Here is a 23,632-nt window from a genome sequence, read left to right on the forward strand (position 1 = left end):
ACCATGTAAAAGAGTAGCATTTGATTGATTTGTTTAGCTTTTAATTGTTGATATTATTTGTTTATATTTCCACAGCATAACAAGTAGTGTAGGAACTAAACATATTGTGAAAGATGATTATATTCACCATAGCTTGCAAAATCATGATCTGGATTGTAGGATCGTATGATCCGAAAGCACCAAATTGCTCCTAGATCATGTAGGATCAATTTTTTACTGTGGAATCGGGGCATCGGTGGTATCGGTGAAATTGGAGCAGGATCGATATGATCCTATGTTACAAACGAGATTCTACGCATTTTTGGTTGGGGGCTGCTAATGCGGAAGCTTTGATAGGCTATAACTTTTGACTTGTATTGAACCACGGGACCTATAATATATCAAATCGAAGTTCGTCATAGATGTACTGTTGGTAACCGAGTTTACTCATAATCGCTAAGTTTCAGACTAAAAAAACATTGTTTAAAGCCTTTTTGGAGGCCCAAAAGAATTTTAGTCCTTTTTTATTATCTTTTGGACTATTTTATAATTTAAATTATTTTCGTCTTTTGCAGAGTTAGGGTTAGGGTTTTGAGACTATTTAAACATTTGTTTAGTTATTTTTGAGTTAATTTTTTATCAATAATATTTTGTTGTTTCTTTTTTTCAAAATGATAAGTTTTTGGATGCCTATTGCATGTATTTTGCATAATCAACAAGCCTTTAAAAGATTATTTCCGACATTCATATTTGAATCAAATGATTCAATAACTTCTGTTACATCTGCTTTGTTGGCCTTTAAACTGGGTCATCTTGTAAACCAAGGGAACATTCTTGAGGTTGAATGTGATTATATTGTTATTGTATTAGTAGAAATTTTATACTCTTTTATTTTGTAATATGAAAATATAAATAGTTAATTTAAATTTGAACATGTAATGATGTGGTGTCGACAGTTGCACGTATACGCAAAATTATTAATTTATTTATATGCAAATTGCCTTCTAAGACATTTTTTTCTAATTATTAATCATGTACCATAAAATTTCAAGGGTTTTTGGTAGGATTGCACAATTCTACGACCCCAAATCGATCCTACGTAGAATCATGATTCCGCAAACTATAGTCCCCTCGGATGGGTTTCGTGGCTAGCATATGAGGCGTTGCCACAATGAGGTTTGGGGTTCGAATCTCAGCAAAGCCGAGGTAAATACCTCCCTTATGTGCTAGTCACTATTCCAAAGGCTAGTAGCCGTCCGTGATTTACCTCCTACATGTTGGCCCTGGGATGGGTTGGCGGGGGCGCTGGGGCGAGCGTATTCGCCTTTTTGCCACAATGATTCTGCAAACTATGATATTCACCCCCTCCCCCTCTAGCATATCTATCACCTGGTGGTTGTAACAATTTTATGTTAGTTTACATTGAAAATCAGCTTGCGAACTAAAATTTAAACTAAAAATTAACAGTTCTAACCACTTTGTTGTGCCTTACCAAGAAGGCCAAGGACATTAGAATTTTCTTTGCTAGAAAGAGCTTATTTTAATTAAACATTCTGTCACAAACTGAGCTTGTGAGCATTCTGTACCAATTTTATGTTTGTTCTGATGGTGCAAGCTCATTTGCAAATTAGTGTGAGGACTACAAGTCAAAGATTTTAGTCATCATAATAAACACGAGAATGGAATTACAGAATGAACAATGCATTCTGATGTCATTCCTTCATGTATACCAAATGCAACCTAAGAGTTGTTGCACACTCATTGGTGGTGGTAGCTAAATTAAGTTTATGCAATTGTGCACACAGTAGGGTTGGTACTTGGTAATTGAGTAGTTCTATTCAGTACTTGCTTCAGACTCTAAACTTGGATTTATAATATGTAGTTCCTGATGATTTTGTTGTGTAAGATTTCCAGCGACATTGTTAGGCTATCAGCAAAAAGATATTGCCAAAAAGCATGGGTAACAATCTAAATATAGAACAAGGTCCCAAGGAAATCAACAAATGAAAGTTTCTGTAAAAATTTCTACAACCTAACTTTTCGTGACCAAAGCCAGACGTTAATGAAACCATGTGATTCAAGTAAATGTGGTCCACGCATCAATTTTCAAAAATAAAAATAAGGCAAATATAATAATAAAAGAATTATGTAGTAGTAAAAAAAACAAGTGCTGCAAAATAACTGATAGGCAAAAGAAGCTGTAAAATTATATGAATCGGATAAAATAACTGGTGCTAAATCATACATGATGATAGATGTAGCAAAGGCATTCTGGCATAAATCTTAAATTTGCAGCTTCACCCCAAATAAGAAGATAAAGGCCCATGTATAGAAGCTTCCACTGTTGCACTTCCTGCTGTATAGTTGGCAACCTGAAATTTTAATTCCTCTTATTCTGATAGCTAAAGGTCGCAAGTTGTGTGGGGGACTTTCAACTCCAAAATAAAAAACAGAGAGAACTGACATACAAATGAAAAATGCATATCTTGAATGCTTATCCTTACCACAAACTACTCTTCCGATTCAAGTACTTGCACCACTTCTTGTAGTTCTTAAACAATTTCTTCATGACCTCTGTCAATGCGCGTTCATCCAACTAAAGAGCAAGTATCACAAAATATTAGTGCTGCCCCAAAAAAAGGTAAAACACAAGCACATTCATTATCAACTTATTGGCAAAAAACGTGCACAAAGGGCTGAGAGAACCTTGGGTTGCTGATCGGGCTTTGGAATTTGACGTATATGGACATTTGCAAGTAACAAAATCAGGTGTTCCCTTTGATTAGACACATTATCTTCCTGCATGAATATACAAACATAGAATACTACCAAGAGAGATGGCATATAGGGAAGAAAAATTAATCAAATACCAACTAAAATATACAGGACAATTGAGAAGTAGTGCTTACCTGAAAGCCAAACATAACTTGCAGCCAATCTAGAATATCTTCATTAGGCTTCTTCTTATGGTTCTTAGGCCATGGAAGACCCCTTATGTTTCGAAGGGCAGATACAGCAGCTTGAATCTGTGAAATAGAAGATAGTAGTAATTAAAATGCATAACAGAATCATACTAGAAAGGAAGCAAAACCTCTGGATAACGCATGATAGCTTGGTTTGCACTGTCAGGATCAAGAGGAAGGATGTTATATGGACCAAGAGTTTTGGTCTTCTCCTTAACCTCATCGTGAGCTCGCAATATCTGTGTTAACAGTGCCACAAGAAAAATTCAAGAAAGAAAACTTAAATAGAACTATGATGTATGAAAACATGAAACCCATAAACCAGATGAAGAGAGGAATAAAGATGAACAATATGAAAGAAAATTCTGGAAAGATTTACCTCAGGTTCAACTTCAAGTGCTTGGGTCTGGTTAACAGCTTTTAAAACCTCAAATAAGACAGCAGCTGTCTGATAGGCTTTGGTAAGTTGAGCACTGATTGTAATAGATTAATAGGTCAAGAGGTGGATATTATAAACTTCCACAAATTAGATAATTATGCTTTTTAAATAGTCTGCCCACCGATCAGCTTTTTCAGTATTTTGAAGTGCTTGAATGTATTTCTTAAAGTACTCTCGGTAGAAGGTTTGCATCTCCCGTGTATCACTTCTATGAACTCTTCCCTTCAGTGTAGGATTGTTCTCCTAATCATGGGAGACACCAATATGTAAAGTATTCCCATTATGTTGAAAGAACTAGATTGTACTAGACTAGCAACACCTCCCAGTTAGTGTTGGATGGTAAGAAAAACAAAAGTTACTATAATAGATATAGAAATATCGAAGTGGAAATGCAAGGTCTAAATAATAAAAATAACACAAATAATTGAGATCGTAAAAGCGTGTTCAAAGACAATTGCTAGGCTCCAATTAACTAGTTCGACTATATTTTTTATCTTGCAAAAGATGAAGCAACTTCGAAGTAAAAAAAAAAAAAAAAAATTATACATGATAACGTCTAAATATTAATGACAATCTTTTTTTCAATTACCGTACTCTTTTTTGGAAATCAGTTAGATTAATCTTTTTGATTAGTTATATCTCAATGGAAAAAAAAATTGTAAATTCCTCTTAGCATTAAGAGCATAAAAAGGGTCATGCATTCACAAGAAAAATTCAAGAACTCCAACCATTAACATTTTTATAGAATCAGTGAAAGTTTTTTATCTTGCCACATTATTCAAGATTTAAATTTTGAGTCATATTGGAGTTTCAGTCATTGATCGGAACAATATGCAATATGATTTGGGTACCATATTGGCATATTGTGTCATGTCAATACAATTTTGATGCTTATTTAATTAAATTATTAATACAAACAGTTAACTTTTTTCCCTTAATGATGTAACAAGCAATAAGAAAATGAGTTTTTCTGTCCTTTACAAATTGAGGGGCATATTTTGTTTTCAAATTCAGCAATATTGGAGTTTAAAGACACAAGAAAGTTTCGATTGTTAAGGATGTAAATTTATTTGAAAATTGAAATGAATGTATATTTTTAAATAACTATGTTTTGAAATTTCTCCATGAGCAATTGATAAGATATTTGATATTAAATACCATGTTATTTCCTATATTTTGTTTGATAAAGTCTAGATAAAAATTTTGGTTGAAGTTAAATAATTCAAATTTTATTGTTTTGGTTTTAAGTTGGTTTTCTTTTAACTATAATAATTAGAGTGGACAAAAAAAATAAAAATTCTAAATGTTAAATGTAAAATATTATATTTTAGACTTAAATTAGATTTTAAATTTTATAATATAATATATTTAATTTTATAAATATAAAATATCCAAAAAAAATTGACTCAAGTCAAGCGAATTTAAAGATTTTGGATTCAAGATTTATTTTAATAAAATTTAATTTTCTAGGTTCAATCATATTTGATTTAAATAAGTTTAAAAATAAATAAATTATTTTTTACCTTAATAAAATAAATTTTCATTTAATCAAAACAGTATGTCATAGAGTTGTCAGACGAGCCAACCCGTGGTGGGGTGGGCCGGCCCGTGACGGGCCAGCTATTTGGCGAGGTGACGGGCCAACTATTTGGCGAGACGGGGCTGGTCGACATGTCATCTTAGCGGGTTGGGAAGTCTCCAACTCAATCCAAGGCAAATTACGGATTAGGCAGGCCAACCCACAAGCCCATAAAAAATTTAAAAGTAAAAATAAAAAAAAGTTTCATATCTTCAACGTTTTACTTCGGAAAGATTTCATCAATCAAATGTATCCAGAATATTTTAAGTGTAAATAGACACAAACAAGTACTTATGTTTGATGTAAAGTATTATTTTTATTTTAAAATTATAAAAAAATAATAATAATAATAAATTGACATAAAACTTGGCTTACATATGTTTCTCAACCCGCGGGCCAACCAAAGTTTGTCGTGGGCTGACCCGCCCGAGTTGTGGGCTTAGGCGGGTCTGCTCACGACGGGGTTGATAAAATTCAAACCGGTGGGTCAATCCAATGGACCCAACCCAAATTGACAGTTCTAGTATGTCGTACATTGTAAAAGTCATAACGCAAAAAAATATCTTCGTAATGTTAAATAGTTTTATCATATTTACATTTTCCATTTTAAACTATTTTTAAAACTTTTAAATATCTAATTAGCTAAATCAAACTACTATTTTATATTTTGAGCAGTAAGAGTAGCTTATCACATAGTCTATTAAGCATAATAATTAGAATCAAATAACTTCAAACTCAATTTGAATTTATTTTAATCAATTTAAAATTTAAGTAAATTTATATATAGGATAAGTTAGTTTAAGATTTAAGATTTATTGGTATTTAATTAGGTTATGATATTATTAAAAAAAAGATTAGCACTTCTCACTTTCGTTGCTCCCTCTCTTTTCACCTGTTGTCGGTGTTGAGATTATCTCACATGTCGCAAAATGGTATATTTCACTAGTACCAAATAGGATGGCTCGACACCAAAAACCATGGATTATCATTAACAAGACTCACTTGTTTTTCATAATGAAGTATTTTTGCTTCCATTATAAGTTGTACATGCAAAACCTCACCTAACGAGAATTTGTGGGGAAAATACAGGAAAGTTTTTTTCATGTAACTAAATATCCTTATAGTAAAGGATCCTGCTTTATATGTTCCCATTTTATACAAGCAACAAAAAATAATAATAATAATAATAATAAATGAAATAGCATGACCTGGTAAGTGCAAGTTTGCTATCCCTAGGTACTCAGATGTGGCAAAGCACATAGCGAGTGGTTGTTCACTAATCACTATCACATCACACTGAAACCACCTTCAGGAAAGTACAAAAGGTGTTATTGGAATTTGGAAAGCATAGTGAATATGATCAGAGATCTGATTTGAAGGAGAAAAAACGTCTTGCAAGGGTGATTGACATCATCATCAAAGATTGTTGCAAGGGTGCTATACATCATCATCAATGATTGTTTTCCGTAGGCAGGATGGTTGTTTTCAGTCTGCTTATTCCTCAAAATGTTGGGGCACGAGATCCTGGCAGTGGTCTTACAAACCAAGCCAAACACAATACATCTGATTGCAAAGCCAGTGAAAACCAAGTATGAGCAAAGGGAAAAAGTCATGGTGGTCTAGCACAGTATTAAAAGCTAGGATGCTCCATGTCGGATAATACCACGTGAATAAGCATGGTGGTCCATTACATAAACCTGGAATTGGTCTTTTTCAGGCACTTCTTGATCGCTTATCAATTAGTTTGAGCTTTTGAGATAAGTGGTTAATCAATCAACTCTGCCACACTAAGGAAAGGATAAATGGAGGAGAAAACTCGAAGGGTAAGCATCAAAGAAGTGCCAATTTTGGGAAGGGATTCCAAATTGATATAAGTGGTTTAGGAATTTTATGATTGAACAGCCCTGATATTGAGTTGAAAGTAATAGCCAACTGAAAGAATAGCATCCATATATGGGATTCCAATGTAAAAATACCAGCTTACTAGAACAGTATCCCATGTGAGGTAAATCTATACATTCCTAAAAAAATAAATTGAACAAAATGTGAATAAATATCTAATGTTGAATATACATATCTTTCATATGTAATCTGAAATGTAATAGCAGCTTACTAGAACAGTATCCCATGTGAGGTAAATCTATACATTCCTAAAAAAATAAATTGAACAAAATGTGAATAAATATCTAATGTTGAATATACATATCTTTCATATGTAATCTGAAATGTAATAGCATAATCAAAATTCTCAGCAGAGAATAAATAGTAAGGCATCGAAAGCCAAATAAATTTAAGGTGGATTCTGGAAGTGTAAAAGACATACCCTTTCTAACCTCTGAAGAAGTGCAGTCTTAAATTGGCGAACACCACGACCACTCGAAGTAGGATCCAAACGATGAGCTTTCTCAAAAGCATAGAAACGACCTAATCCATTAAAAAACATCATACATTCAAACAAATATGACAGAGTATGATAACAGAATTAAATATAAATGTAGAAGGATTGAATAATTCTTGTAAAAAGCTATAAATCAAGAACAAAATAAGGAAATTAATTTCTACAAATTTGACCAGTCTATCACAGATCCAAGATAAAGAGAAAGAACCAATTAATGGATCTCCACTGTAATTTTAAAAATTTACTAGCTCACTTAGAATAACAACAAATAGTTTCAAGATGGGCAGAAAGATACAAGATTAAAAGAAAATCACACAGAGATTATAATTAAGGAGAAACCAGTTTAAATTGTCTTTCAAATGCCTACCAAAAGCTACCTGATGCAGAGAAAAAATTTGTATCCTCATTGTTGACTATCATAGATTATAAGAAACTTGGCTTAATATCTAAGGAGCAAGATAATCAACATTTCTATACCGACTTTTGTGTAGTTGTGTGGTAAATTTCAATGACATTGGTCACGATTGATGAATGCATTAAGCATGTAAAATTTTAACACACTAGTCTTCAGCTTAATAGTGAGGAGAGGAGTTCAAGAAATCTGATCAGCGAGGCTCATACTTGAAATCAGGTGAACCAAGAGTCACAATCTTATGCAGTTCATTTGATTTTTTTCGTGTTAACCTAGCTAGACAAACTATAAATAAAGAGCAATTAAATTGGGACAGCACAAAGAAAATTAGTATGTCTCCTGATCACGGATGACTTGCATAAATTGAGAAATTGTCCAAACTTTTTAAATGAGCATCACCCATTGCAGCAAACGCTTGGCCTCTCCTTCTCGAGACCTATCCTGAACTCTGACTTACTGTTGCTTCAACAACAACTTAGGCAAGTACCAACCGACATGAGTAGCAAATAATGCTTTAGGTGGAATCCCAAAGGGAACCGTTTTGAACTTCCAATGCTTATGATCATCCTCGGGAGTGACTTTGAAATTTCTGATGCCACATGGAATTCATTTGCTCCAGCTAAAGCAAAACTTGTTGCTTGGCTGATTTTGTTGGGAAGAATTAACAAGAAAGTAAATTTGGTGAAGGGGTATCATTGCCTGATACAGTTTGTGCTTTCTCCGGAAATGTGGACCATGAAGAATCTATGCAACAACTCAACTATTGGCAGTAATGGACTGGAGCATTTTTAAGATTATGCTAGGATTCCAGAGAGATAATCCTTCTTCAGTAAGCTGGTGGCCAGATCGGACATACATTAAGGAGGTGGTTCTGGGTCATTTGGCAGGCAAAATGTTGGAAAACCTTTATAGGTGATTCTGAATCAAAATTCAACCTGCTTCATAAATGGAAGATTATGATTAGGCTTTGGAGGGGGTCGCCGGAGGTTAGAAGAGCTCTACATTCACTGATTCAGGGCCGAATCTTCTTCTTTCGTTGGACAGGAGGGTTCTTAACTTGGGCCTATATGGTGTATGTTATGGTGCTTCAAATGAGGCCTAATGGGAAACAATGTTTGACTAATCTGCTGAATATTATATTCTTGTGGTCTCCCCACTTTTTTGGCCTCTTTCTTAGCTATTGCATACTTTTTTAAGTTTTTTCATTATTATAATAACTTATAAGCGGCTCATTTTACCTTTACTTTCTCTTGTACTTTCCACCACTAAGACTTTTTACATGATAGTGCACGTCTTTTTGACTCACTGAGTACACTATTGGCTATCATTTTCAACTTTAATATCTTCTTATCCCATGTTATATTCGAGTCATCTACTTATGAAGGGTCTTAAAATAATACATTTACTTACCAAGTATTAGGAAGAACTGGCTAACTGGTCTTTAGGAGAATTGGCTAATTATCTATGTTAATAAATAGGTGGTTTGTAAAAAAAAAAATTATATATAAAATACATAAGCTTTGAAGGGGAGCCTTGGCGCAACAGTAAAGTTGTTGCTTTGTGACCAAAAGGACATAAGTTTGAATCCTGGGAACAACCTCTTGCAAAAAAATAGGTAAGACTGTGTACAATGGATCCTTCCTCTGGACCCGCAGGGTGGGAGCTTCGCGCACACCGAGCTGCCCTTTTTTTTATAAAATACACAAGTTTTCCTCTCAACTAAAACATTTTACAATCCAAAACAAAATCAAGTATAAAGATATCACAATAATTAGCAAAACAATATGTGTTAGTTCATCAAATCTTAATTAAATTCTTATCATGAATGAACCGGTGTTTAGGGTTGTACTGAAGATTATATAGATTTAATTGAAGTTGAATTGTGTGTTAGGAGATTTTGGTTCATTGGGATTCATTGTGATTCAATTTGAGGCTTTCTTGATCCTTTGAAATTGTGATTAGATGGGTTTAGGTTGTGCCTTGGGCTCAAATTAGGCTTGAATTGAATCAAACTAGGTGTTATGTGATTGAACCAATAGTGCAGATTTGGTTTAGTGGAGAAGTTGATCCAGTGGTTAAGTTAAAGTCTTCGGTAGTGTTTCTCCTATTAAAATCCCTCAAACTTCTGTTGCTTTCTTCATAACAAGTCACCCTCACTCCCCATCTTGATCTCCCCCTCCTCCCTTTGATCAATCTCAATCATGTTCCCTATTCCAATCATGAGCTTCTTAGTCTATGATGATATCATCAATTAGTTCTCCCCTCTCCTCTTGTCATGAGTCCATCTCCTCCTCTTCATGAGGCTAATAGTCAGTGAGAGGAGCCCTCCTCTCCCACAAATATAGGCAATAGATTGATTCCCTGTTGATCTTGGACAATGAGATCATGCCCGATGTGTTAGTCCACCAATCAAGCCTCTTTCTCCAAATATTTGGCACTGAGAGACTTTGATAATGTCAAACTCAAAGCAATAGCAAGAAGGTTTCTTCCCTACTTGGACAACTAGATTTGCATTCTAGATAATGGTTTTAGGTAGCCTTTCTCCTTGTTCAAGCAAAAATTGCAGGAAAATTTCAATAACCTTCTTTTAATTGTGGACACTTGATTTGTTTCCCTATAGTTTATATTATTCTTGATCTTGAATAAGGCTTTTGTTTCATATTGTTATTTATGGTAGGAAAGAAAGTGTTCTTTTCATAGGACTTTTGAATTTTGACTAGGAGGGATTGGCAATCAATTGGTTGTTGTGATTCATGAACAAGGCAAGTTCTTAATGTTGTGATTCAAGTTTGGATTTTGTAGCATTATAGTTAAAAGTTATTTTTTATCTATATCTTACAGTCCTAGCATTTGGTGGAGTTTAGGTGTGCGATTAGAGGCTTGGTTGTGAGTTGGAGGCATTTCAAAAAATGGGTAATTCTTGTTTGGTTTCTCTCAATGTTTTGAAAATCGGACTTCAGATTAGTACGGTAAGATTACCAAATGAATGTTTTGACTAGTTAAACAGTTCGCAAGTCTCCTGGTGGTGAGTAATTTACAATGTTCAGGGTATAAAATTATGTTACATGAGTAATAAATTGAATAATTAAACTAATATATATAGAAATTATATTTTATGGGTATTTCTCTAGTAACATCACTTGTGCATGATTAACAATTAAGTAATCATTAAATTTCAAGATCATTATATGCTATCCTGTTTTGCAAAGGGGTTAAAAGTGACACTTAAAAGCGTGAAATAGGGGGAAACAAGATAAAATTGGGAAATAATTGATAATCTTCTTCTTTACCACATGTTTATATAGGGTTATATATATCGAGTAAACTTGAGAAGGGTTTATTTTGAAGATAATTCACATCACTCTTACCTATTGAGTATTGACACTTGTCCTCTTATCTCTTTAATTTGTTAGTTAGAGCCCTAGAGTCAATCATATGATGATTGTTATATGGACTCATTATATCATATTCTTATGTATATAAAGGCATTTGTTTTGGTTATTATACTTACTTGTATTAGTGCCAAATAACTAAGTATAATAGCGTCCTTGAGTAGAAGGTTCTTATCTATATCAATCGATTGGTTGAATCGATAGTGAAATGGTATAGAGAACACTACTCTTAATCATTCCTAGTCATGTATTAACATTCAGGGACAATGTTAATGCGACGAGACTAACATGTAGGTCAACTCGATGACTTGATCTCACAAGTCATGGATATGGAGATATCAAGTTGACACATGGGTATGCATTGGAGAATGTATACTGAATGACCCGCCATGAGAAAGTATCATGGATCGTTATATGAGTGTCATATACTTTCTCATGTGGCTATTAGTATGACTATTAGTCCTTAGACCTGAAGTCACCATGATTCCCTACATAAGGAGTTACATACTTTGGCTTCGTCAAACATCACCCGTAACTGGGTGGACTATAAAGGCGATTACTGGGTATGTAACAAATTATGTGGAGGGATGTGAATGATGTAGATAGGATATATCCCTCCTATATAACGGGAGTGACATCGTTATTCTTGATAGAGTGAGACCACTAAGTGCATGGTCATGCCCAAATGAGTCAATATGAGATATTGAGCTCATTTGATTAGAGTGAGTCTACTTGGAGTTCAAGATTTAGATTGATCAGAGGATGACACCGTCTATGCCTCAAATTGATCAATCTAGATGTCAATGATAGAAGGACACTTGTCATATATTGTGAAGAGTCACAATTAGTAGTCACAAGGTGATGTTGGATCTCAACATTCTTGTAACTTGGGTAGTAATGATGTGTTGCTAGATACCGCTCATTACTTATGCTTCTAAATAGGTTTAGGAGCATTGTCAACGTTACAAGAACCTATAGGGTCACACACAAAGGGCAATTAGATGAAGATTAGGTTCATTTGATGTACCTAGAGGATTAGGTTCATGTGATGAACCAAATTGGATTAAAAGTAATCCAAATTAGATTAATTGAGTAAGACTCGATTGAGAAGGGCAATTAGATGAAGATTAGGTTCATTTGATGTACCTAGAGGATTAGGTTCATGTGATGAACCAAATTGGATTAAGAGTAATCCAAATTAGATTAATTGAGTAAGACTCGATTGAGTTAGACTTGAGTTAGACTCAAGTGAGGTTAGACTTGAGTTAGACTCAAGTGAGGCTTAATGATGATATTCATTGAATTTTGAATTCAATGATAAATGGAATTCAATTTGAATTTTAGATTCAAATTTCGAATGAGTTTCAAAATGGACATTTAATGAAGAATATTAAATACCCATTAAGGCTCATTAATGAGGCTCATTAATGGTGTTAATGAGCATTAAGTATTTTCATTAGATAAAAATACTTAAGCCATTTTTTTTACTCTTATTTTCATTATCGATCATGATTATTCCTCCTTTCTTCTTCTTCTCTCCCTCTCCTCCTCCTTGGCCGAAACATCCAAGAGTGCTAGCACACTCTAGGTGTTTTTCTCCACCTAATCGTTCGTGTGGATACACATAGAGGGGTGTTCACTTGACACCCTTGAGATTCGACATCTTCTTGGACGAACGGGATTCGCGAAGGGCTTCGCTACAAGGGTAATCTCTTAACCATGTAGATCTAATGTAGATATAGGATAGAAAAACATGTACACGAAATTTTTGTTCTTTTAATCTTCGCACGGATCCGGTGGCATGGGATTTCGAGGTTTTCGCAACGCAAAAAGCGATTTTTGCGGCTCGAAAATCCCAACATAATTTACTCTTGTTGGCACTCTTTTTGGATACTCATTTTCTTGTGAAATGAACTTCACATTGATGGATTGCTTAATTCGTATAATCAAAGTAATGGAAACCGGGATTAGTCCCTAATGTGGAAACGTACTATGACCATAGGAGCATAACATATTTTAAACTTAAACAGAAGTAGTAAAAGTGTAACAAATGGTGATTAAGGATTCAGCCCTTACGGTTTTAATGGAGGCTATGCACATTAGTGAGTTAGTTCGGGTTTCAACGGGTTTCAACACATTTTAATATTCTATGGGGGAATCAGCAACTCGTGTTTAGGGTGGAGCTTCGACCAATTAGCACATTAACTGGAATCTTGGGCCCGTACATCTGATTTTACGTTCAGGCATCTACCCATGCTTTTGTGGATACTATTATAATCAACGAACTCATCTCTAGATTTTCAACATACGAGATAAATTGGAACCAAAGCTTGTCAAATTGGTAAACATTTAAAGCTTGCTAAGTGGCGATAACTCAAAGTTTGGCAATAGGTAATGACGAAAAGCTTACCAAGTAGTGATATCTTAAAGACAGCAATTGGTGATATCTAAAAGCTCACAGCATAATTTTTTTAATAGTTTAAAATTTTTTAAATTCCTACTTTTGGCCTCCAATTGCAGATCAATTATCTAAATGATTTCTTTGTTGATTGTGATATGTTATTGGTGGTGATCTCTCAATTAAGATACGTTATTTAACTTGTTTGCTCTAAATTAATGGAGATTTCGCATGCCAAATGAATGGTTATTTGATGGACCGAACTAGTGCAAAGCATGGCAATATACAAGCACAAAAATTGTGCATGCAATTTTAGCAGCTAGAATAATAAAAAAAATCAAACACGTCCAACCCAAAAATGAACTCAAAAAATAAACAGAGTGAATTTCTAGAACTCCATTTCTCTGACAAACTAATTAAGGCCATGGTGACTAATTAATCAAAAGCTGAAATTAAGAAAGATTTCTTACACATCTTCAACAGTACAGGAATTATAGAAAACCAAGAACCGGCACATGGCAGATAAGAAGCGCACAAAAGATAACTATGTGCATGAACTGTTATCAACGAGAATCATAAGAACAAAGTAGAATTGTAGGGAAAAAATAGTCAAACATGTACAACCCCGAAATGAACGAAAGAGATAAGCATCAGCGAATCATGCAACTCTTACAAACGAGAATCAGAAGCAGGAAATAGCGGCCTTGATTCCCAGCAGACAAAAGCCTAAACTAGAAAAAATATCTCACAAGCACGTTTTGCAGCAGGGAATCATACAAAACCTAGAATTAAAGCATGTAAAACCCAAGAATCAAAAACATGGCAGCCGAGGAACGCGCAGAAAAAAAAAACTCACAGAGATAAGCGACGCGGGCGTTCTGGCTCTCGACCTCGTTAGCGACTCGAAGGATGGGCGCGATCTCGACGAGCGACGAAGGCACGATCTCACTGTCGAAGATTGACTCCCCGAGGTTCCCCGCGGTTTGTGTCCGCAGAATCCGCCGGGGGGGCGGCTGATCCGGCGCACGTCTAGACGAAGACATTTCCCTCGAACAGACTCCTAGACGGCGACAACAGCCTGCGATGGGGCGCCGACTGTGGAGATCGTGCAGGTCATCGACAAGGGAGAAAGATTTACCTGAGCTATGGATCTACGAGCACCGCATGACAGGGATCGCAGAGCTAGAGAGAGCGCTGCGAAAGAAACCCTAAAAAAGCAGAGGCGTAGGGAGCAACAAGTAAGCTGCTGCTTGACGCAACGCTTGGGGGGCGACGGGTAGGGGGGAGAGAGAACGAGAAGATGCAGTGAGGGTGTAGTGGACCGGAAGTGAAGACAAAATAAAATGGGCGCTCGTGTTAAAAGTAAAGGGTCCCTCGTCAAGGTTTGGGCAGAAACTTGGAGTTAATTACTAGTCGACCATTAACGGTTGGATCGGCGCCGTTTCGTGCTAAGTGCCAACGCAGGCGTGTTCGAATTTTGAAAGTTGAGGGTGCAATGGTCATTCGCTTCCTTTTGCTTGTGCTCGTAAAACTTAATTTATTTCAATATAATTTTTTCTTTTTATAAAACTACAATAATAACATTAAGTCATAGATTATCTCCCATTATATTATTACTTTATATTTAAATTTTTTTTTTTATTACTATTAACTACATTTTTTTTTATATATATACATATTTTATATAGTTTTACATCTTCTAAAGTAGGTTCGACTTCAGACGAGTTCAGATCATGAGAGAATTAAATATTATGAATCAGAAAATCTACCCCGACTTAAGATATATATTTAGTCTCCTTAGATGGGTCTAGTGGCTAACGTATGGAGTGTTACCATCATGAGATCTGGGGTTCAAATTTCGACAAAGTCGAGATAAATGTCTCCCTTATGTGTTAGTCATTATTCCAAATGCTAGTAGTCGTCTGTGATTTACCTCCTCCGTATTAGCTCTGAGACGGATTGACGGGATACTGAGGACTAACATATTCACCTTTTGCCACCTATATATTGTTGGGATCGATGTACCCGCTAGAGGGGGGTGAATAGCGTCTCACCCAAATCGATGGCTTCCTACGTATTCGTTAGTTGCACAGCGGAATAATACGAAACTAAATACGAATATGAAAGTTAAAGACAAAGAAAGGAAATGCAAACCAATGCACGTCAATGTAACGTGGTTTGGAGATAACTTACTCCTACTCCACGGCTGTCCGTAAGGTGGACGATCCCGATCCTTCGGTGGATTAACCCCCGGCAAACTCCGGCTACTCAAGCAACTCCTTGTGGGTGGAGAAACCTCACCACAACACCAACCAAGAACACTTGGACACAAGAGAACCTTGAGCACGTTTGGTGACTACTAATTAGGCTTTAACCAAGTCTAATTTCGTCACCTTGGCCGGCCATCCCAAACTCCTTCTTATAGAGCTTGGAGCAAATCAGGAAGCTGATTTGGCCGTTACCAGTCGACTGGTGCCAGCCCAACGGCTCTCTACAGTGCACCAGTCGACTGCTACAGTCATCAGTCGACTGCTACAGTGACGCTACAGTACTGCTGCAGTAAGCCCTAATTTTAGGATTTTGCCTCGGGTACATTCACTCAGCACTCGTTCTCGCCCGACCAACCTAGACCTAGCCTTCTAGCCTCCTTCATCAGCCTTACGTCCCTCGGATGCCTCCCAATCCTTTACGTCTTGCCTTCTGTAACTTCCATCGACCTTGTCATTATTGTCGGATCTTCCTTTGCCAAGAGGTCCCACCTCCGGGACTTCATCCATTGTCGAGTCACACTTGAACTTACACCGCCAAGACTACATACTTGGACTTTCTTCCTTTGCCAAGATCACACTTGGACTTTCCTTGTTGTACCTGTATCCTACACACTCACAATGCATATCAAATACAATAATAAACCTAACTTAAACCTTTGTCCAAACATCAAAACCTAGGGTACCTAGATTGCTCCAACATATATATCTAGTAAACCATTTATAAATTTTTGTTTATTATTTTAAGTCATTGACGTTGCAATTACATCATGTGGGCATGCAATGTTGCTTCCATTCTTTGCCCTATTTACATATTCTATTAGGGCACATTATGATTATAAATATTTATTTTTTATTTTTATAAAATAGTTAATTGTCACGCCATTAATAATGTTGCATGCAAGTATACCATGCTACTTGATTCACCTCATATAATGATGCGATGGTTAAGATATGGAGTGTTGCCACATAAGATATTGGGGTCGAAACTTAGTGTGACCGAGCATAACCTCCCTCATGTCTTGGTCATTTGCACTAATGGCTAGTAGTCACCCGTGATTTATCTCTTCCGTGTTGGCCTAGGGACGGGTTGGTGGGGGCGCTGGGGGCGAACGAATCATCTTTTGCCACTTGATTCACCTCATATACAATGCTGCTTCCATTCTTGGCACATTATGCTACTTGAGATGAATCTCAATAAAATCGAGATAAATATCTTCCTTATATATTAGTTATTATTTTAAAAATTAGTAGTCGTCCATGATTTACCCCCTCTGTGTTGGCCCTGAGATGAATTGACGGGGGCATTAGGATGAACATATTTATCTTTTGTCACCTTGATTCACCTGATATACACTTTCCACCTATGTCTTTAAGGCTACAATGTAATTATGCATTTATCTTTATCCACCCCATTTTGTAATTAGACTATACTAATTTATAAGGCCCATTACCTAATCCAATAAATGTTAAATTCTTATGTTCTTTATTTTGGCTTTGACTAGGATTTTTATTATTTTATTTATTATTCTTCTCGTGAGAGAGAGGATTTCTCAATTTTAAGAAAAAATTATATTCACTATCTTAATGGCCTCTCCTAATACCAAAATTTCATCTACAAATTGAAACTATACAATATAAATTAAGTTTTATTATTTATTTAATTTTAAATAATTTTATTTTGACAATAGTATGGACTTATTTTTTTAATTACTATTATTTAAATATAAATATGTCAGTGAAAAAACATGATACTCTACATACAAAATATATAAAAACAAAAAAAATATATAAGAATTTATTCCATCTTAGAAAGGTACACTAGATAGATTTATTGCTAATATTTAAAATTAAAACTCATAAAATAATATAATTAAATATTTAAATGAAAAACTAATTCAATTTTCATCCAAAAATAATACTTGACAAAAAGAAACTTGTCAATAACTTTTTAATGATCATAAATCTAATTAATCAAATATTATTATGGAAGGAAAATTAATAGTAATTCAAAAGAAGAAGACAACTTAAAAGAACAAGATTAATAATTTTGCATCTCAAACTATTAGAAAACTAAATTTTATATAAAAATATTTTTTTAAATTAATATTTATTTTTAAAAAAATGGTCCCAAGTCCAAATAAAAAATGATGAGGAATTTTTTATTTAAAAAAAATAAATACGTAAACTAAATTTTTTACCTAGAGCCTCATAGAACTTTGACCCTATTTTCAAGTATTCATTTGTACCATTTTAATTGTGTTACTCACAATATTGTCTCAATAGATGAATATGACCCAACTCCCTTTAATGTTTTCATTTATAATTTTATTCATCATCATATATTTATCTTAACATTTTCATATTTGTGATTTTTTATCTTTTACTCATGTGTTCGAGTTACGAAGAAACATTCAACTTTATATAAAGATAACAGGTCTAATTACCATTTTATTTTATTTTTTATTTTAAAAGTTTAGCATAAAAAATATTAAATACTCTCCTCCATTTTAATCTTTCTATTTATATTTTATATAATGCATCTCCCTCACTTTCTTTATTTATATTTACAGCTTTCAATTACAAAATAACTCATCATCTCTCATTTTAATAATCATCACATTACATCTAATATTACTAAATTTAAATTCTATTTTTATTATACTAAGATATTTTGTTTACTTTTAAAGCATCCACAATGATGTTTATATATGAGTGCTATAAAACTTAAATAGTGTTACAAATCAATATGGATGAGTGTTATAACACTCACATATTAACTGAGTTCAATTCTTTGAATGTTGTTAATGAGAAAATAAAGATGAATAAATAGATAGTAGAACCTATAAATAATAATGTTAATATTAAAATGAATGTAAATGTGTGTTACTAAAAGGAAGGTATTAATATAATGGATATGTGACATGTTATTTGAAAATGTGATGTACATTAATGTTCAAACCAATATAGATGTCTTTAGTAGTATCTTATTTGCTAGAATAATATTTTCTACAAATAACATTTACCATAAATGTGTATCTTGTGTCTTATAAATCCATTCATAATTAATGAAAAACAAGGACATAGAATTGATCTTTGATGCAGACAGATCCAAGCATTAGAGGTGGATGGGCTGGACTAAGTCTGCCGAGGACATTATAGAAGAGGTCCGAGTTTACTTCGCACGAGCACATTATCGTCGTCTTTTCCTATATTTTACTAGATTTTAAAATTTATTAAAATATTTTTTCATTATTTATGAAATTATTAAATTAATTTATAGATAATTATATCTAATTCATATACATTGGAAATTTGGAAGTCATGACTGAAGGTGTGGTTGCTAACGTTGATGTTACAAAGTGTACTGCCGATGGTGAAGCAGAGGATCGGAAGTCATTCCATGACCACGAGGTGAGGCCATTATCGAGCGTTTCACAGAGGACTTCAATCCACAGATGCTCGTCTTCGATGTCAATGTAAGGGTATATCGACGTGGAGAACACGTCAATCTAGTTATGACAGTCGTAGCTAAGAGACCATGTCAATAACTACACCTCCGAGGGTGTGAGGGCCTAACTACAACGAGAGTGGCTATGGCTGTGGACAACCGCAAGGAAAGGATATGGGGATGAGTAAGGGAGGGCGAGGAGAGAGGCAATATGTTTGTCCACTTGATGTAATAGGTAGTTACACTATTTATTGTGGGTGCTACTTGGTTATAACTAAATATATATAACACTAATAATTGAGTCGTGGGAATTATCCACCATCTATGGGACGGTACAGTCACCGGACTTCGACCTCAACTGGCTCCACAAGTCCTCATCCTTTTTTCACCTTCCTCCTCTCCCTTGACAGCATTGATCAACTCCTCTTGTTGGCTTTTAGGTCACGAGAGGAGTATCATGGTCCTCTAGATTGACAGCCCCTCATTACCATCAATCATGTCCTCCCCTTATAGTGCCCCTAATTCTCTTGCTTTCAGTGAATCCTCCACCTATAGGCCAACTAGCATCGTGGAACTTCGATAAGATCAATTTTGAATAGATTTTTCTTTGTTTGTGGGGCTCCGACACTAAAGGGGGACTAGAAGAGGCTCAAGACGGATTTGACACTAATAGAGGGCGAGGAATTCGATGCCGTCGAGTCGAGGAAGCCTATTATCCATGACTGGATTCTTCATGTTATTTCCTTTCCTTTCCTTCTTCTCTTTCTTAAAAAACAAAAAAAAATAAAAATTCAAAACAAAAGGATGCATTTGGTAGCAAGGTTGGGCTATAACCCATGATTGATAATTTACTACACATTGTATTTTTTTTTAAAAAATATATACATCAAATTTTTCTTAGAATTCCATATAAATTTTTTTATTGCAATCTAAACTAATTTTATATTATTTGATATATTTAAACTCACGTAATACAATTTTAAAATATGACAAGTGTTTTTGTTTTATTTTTTCCTCCAAAGATAAATGTTATCTAACATATTCCATCAAAATAGATAAAATAAGAGGTAACAAGCCAAATCAGAATTTGAATCTTAACATCAAACTTTTTAAATATGCACAAATACGGATTTACATGGGGAAGGGGAAGAGCCATTCTTTGCGTTACCCAACTTGCTATCCTCTGTGAAGGATGACGCTAAATAGAATATCTTGTACCTCTTTAGAAATCGCTTCCACTCTAGTGTTTGTTCTAGTGGACAGATACCTATACCAATGGAGAATAAAAATCAGCAAATCCATGATTAATTAATTTTTAATCAAAAGAAATCGGGTTGTTACTGTAATCGGTGCTCACCTGTAACTTGGGATATCTGATTTTGACAAAGCACCGGAGACGAGCAGAGCTTGCTCATCATGAAGCTTGAAAATTTTCCTTTATTCCTTAAAGTTGCTATCAAACATAGTCCTCAGAATGATGATATCTCTGGTGAAGCTCTTTAAGTCTATCCAAACATCTACCTCTAATTCCCTGTCGCCGTCATCAGGGACGGATCACACTGGGCTTAAACGACTTAAATTTAATATAATAAATTATATATATTATTAAAAAATATTAATAAAAGATATGTATAATAAAAAAATTAATTATTTGTACAATGAAATTATGTCTACTAGATTTTGAAATATAAAATTTATATATAATAAATTTTATATTTATATCTTTAACTAAATTTCATTTAATATACTGGTTCTATATAATTGAGCTCATTACATTAGATGAAATCTTTGTGTGATATTGATATAGAGACCGAATAAAAAAATATGACGGATCCACCAACATATAAATAGGCGCATCCAATTGTTCATCCACGCTTTATATATCATATTAACGCCGCATTAAATCTTAAGGATATAATTAATTAATTAAAAAATTTATTGTTCTAGATAGCTATATGTCAATCCATAAAATAAATTCATCCATCTCAATTATATTTTTTTATTATTATTCTTGTAATAAAATTGTCATATGATTTGACCACTTAGATGATTAAGGAATGATTTAAAAGTAGATTTAGTGTTGGAAAAAATAATGAAAATGTCATTTGTTTTATTGACTCGGATTTTTTTTATTTGTTTACACTTGCACTGATGGTATTTAATGTGCAGGCTACAAAAGGAAATGAATTATACTTATTTCAATGCCTCGGTACGTGAGCTAGAACTACACCATTGGTAATTAATCATTACTGTTGGGTCACTGGGATTACACTAAATGAATTATTTAGTGCCTAAGCTGAAATGTTTGAATCGATCACAAGTTATAGACATAGGAAGTGCTCTTACTTGACTTTCGGGTGGGCGGGCTACAGGTAGGGCTGACATTGACTTTTGGGACCTAGCTGAAAAAAAAAACAGAGATCCGATAAGATTTTTGTTACTAATATACCATTTAAATAAAGTTTAATAAAAAATTTAAAAAATAATATATTTTATTTAAAATAGGATAAACTTCATATAAAATATATTTCTCAAACATTTTCAAAATAAAACATCATATACAATATATTTCCCAAACTTCTCAACAAAAAATAAAGTACTACAAATACAAAAACAAAATAAGTATTAAATAATTATTGAAAAAATCTATATCTTCTAATATTTTGTGAAGTGAAATCATCAATAAGGTCTTCCAAAATTAAATTTTTGTAACACCTTATTTTTAATGTATAAAATTGTCAAGTCATTTAATCTTTCTTGAGATATAATATATAGTTGAACGCGAGTATGATTTTATCAATTTTAATTTAAAAAAACTTTTTTTGTTGATGTTGTAGTAACTGGTATAGTTGATTACCCTGGTGACCGGTAGAAAACTTCCGTAGGATCAGATTAGTCACCCCATAAATAGTCAGTGAGGCTAACTAGGATTATCATTTTTTGTCCTCGGAGTCATGGTGCCGTTGTAGGACATCCAGGTATCCGCGGTTCAAACCCTAGATACGGTGTATTTGTAGGAATTTTTTCTCCAAATGGGGGGTGTAACCAAAAGATGTTGGGTTTCTGGGCTAGCCGCCGCGTGCACTTCCCAATTTACCCTAGTGACCGATGGAAAATTTTCATGGGACCGGACCGGTCACCCCAAAGATAGCTAGTGAAGCTAACTGGAATTATCATTTTTTTTATATAGTAACTGGTATAGTTAACAAAACTCTATAAGTAATGGAGATATTAGGAAAACAATATAAGTATTTTACAAACTAAAAAAATTCAAAAACTAACTTTGTTTTTGTTGGTAAATACATTTGTAACACTTGCAATTAAAAAATAAATCATCAGTATTAATATCAGACTTGTAATTATATTTTAGAGCAACTTGAAGATTATCACAACACTCATGCAATCTATTATCATCCATTGAAAGCAACTTTTTAGGATTGAATAGAAAACAAAATTTTTTTAAAAAGATTTCTAATTGTTCAAATATACTTTTTAAGAGGAAATAGCAATATCAACGACAAAAAAAAAAAAAAATTAATCCTAAAAGATTCCTCAGCAGATTATGAAATCCTTCGTGATAATGTTCATCAAATTATTTCTTTCTATGGATTGTATATTTTTTAGGAAAAATATGATCAATTTTCATTTTAGATGTAATCTCTTTCGTTAATGTCATAGCAAATTGGAAACTTTCCTCCCTATATCTTTTAAAATAAGAAATCAATCATCTCAAAATCTTTATTACAATGTCAATTTGCATATTTTTAGATTGCAACTTTTTACTAATCAATTCATTTTTTTTTCAAAATGTTATGTCATATAGTCATGCCCAACAAAAATTTAAAACTTTCAAGTTCATGTGTTACTAAAGATTCAGCCTCACTCCTAGTCACAACATCTTCACTAACTTTTGATAATTCATATAAAGCTTCTCTTATCTCATTTGACTGAGTTATTATGGTTGTGATACTATTAACATGACTCTCCCATTTTGTTGTTTACAATGACTTTAGAATTAATTGATGAACATGATCTTGTAAAATCTTCCACTTTTTTTGTAGAACTAGCAAATAAAATATACATGCATTGCACAACTCCAAAAAATAACACAGCCTTAACACTAGAATTTATCATATCATAAATTGTTAAATTAAGAGAATAACAAGCACATGACATATAAAATGCTCTTGAATTTATTTCAAAAAATCTCTTTTGTACACCTTATTTTTACCTTTCATATCAGAACCATTATCATAACTTTGCCCCCTCACATCATCAATATCGAGTCCAAGGGTTTCTAAAACAGATTGTAATTCATTAAAAAGTCCTAACCCAGATATATCATCCACTTTTA

The 23,632-nt window shown here is 33.9% G+C and overlaps 1 protein-coding gene and 1 non-coding gene across 5 annotated transcripts in view; one reads left to right on the top strand and one right to left on the bottom strand.

The window, feature by feature from the left end:
- Positions 1-14,879, bottom strand: part of LOC121971332 (callose synthase 3-like) — a 55,573-nt gene extending 40,694 nt beyond the window's left edge. For 2 of the 4 annotated variants that reach the window (XR_006109110.1, XR_006109112.1), the window contains exons 1-9: positions 14,417-14,879; positions 7,284-7,384; positions 3,503-3,624; positions 3,322-3,415; positions 3,071-3,181; positions 2,889-3,005; positions 2,686-2,778; positions 2,484-2,575; positions 2,225-2,351 (exon numbers count right to left, since the gene is read on the bottom strand). Coding sequence is in view for 2 of the 4 variants with exons in the window: in XM_042522548.1 (XP_042378482.1) it covers positions 2,225-2,351; positions 2,484-2,575; positions 2,686-2,778; positions 2,889-3,005; positions 3,071-3,181; positions 3,322-3,415; positions 3,503-3,624; positions 7,284-7,384; positions 14,417-14,603 (1,044 nt within the window). In the remaining 2 variants the exon portion in view is untranslated. The remainder of the gene's footprint in view (positions 1-2,224; positions 2,352-2,483; positions 2,576-2,685; positions 2,779-2,888; positions 3,006-3,070; positions 3,182-3,321; positions 3,416-3,502; positions 3,625-7,283; positions 7,385-14,416) is intronic. The other 2 variants (XM_042522548.1, XM_042522538.1) reach the window with 2 other exon arrangements.
- On the top strand, positions 8,055-8,155 carry LOC121993273. The gene has a single exon (XR_006115150.1). It is a non-coding gene; the product is annotated as a U6 spliceosomal RNA (small nuclear RNA).
- Positions 14,880-23,632: the final 8,753 nt, after the last annotated feature.

The sequence above is a fragment of the Zingiber officinale genome, chromosome 1B (genome assembly GCF_018446385.1).
Source record: "Zingiber officinale cultivar Zhangliang chromosome 1B, Zo_v1.1, whole genome shotgun sequence".
In the NCBI taxonomy this organism is placed as follows: domain Eukaryota; kingdom Viridiplantae; phylum Streptophyta; class Magnoliopsida; order Zingiberales; family Zingiberaceae; genus Zingiber; species Zingiber officinale.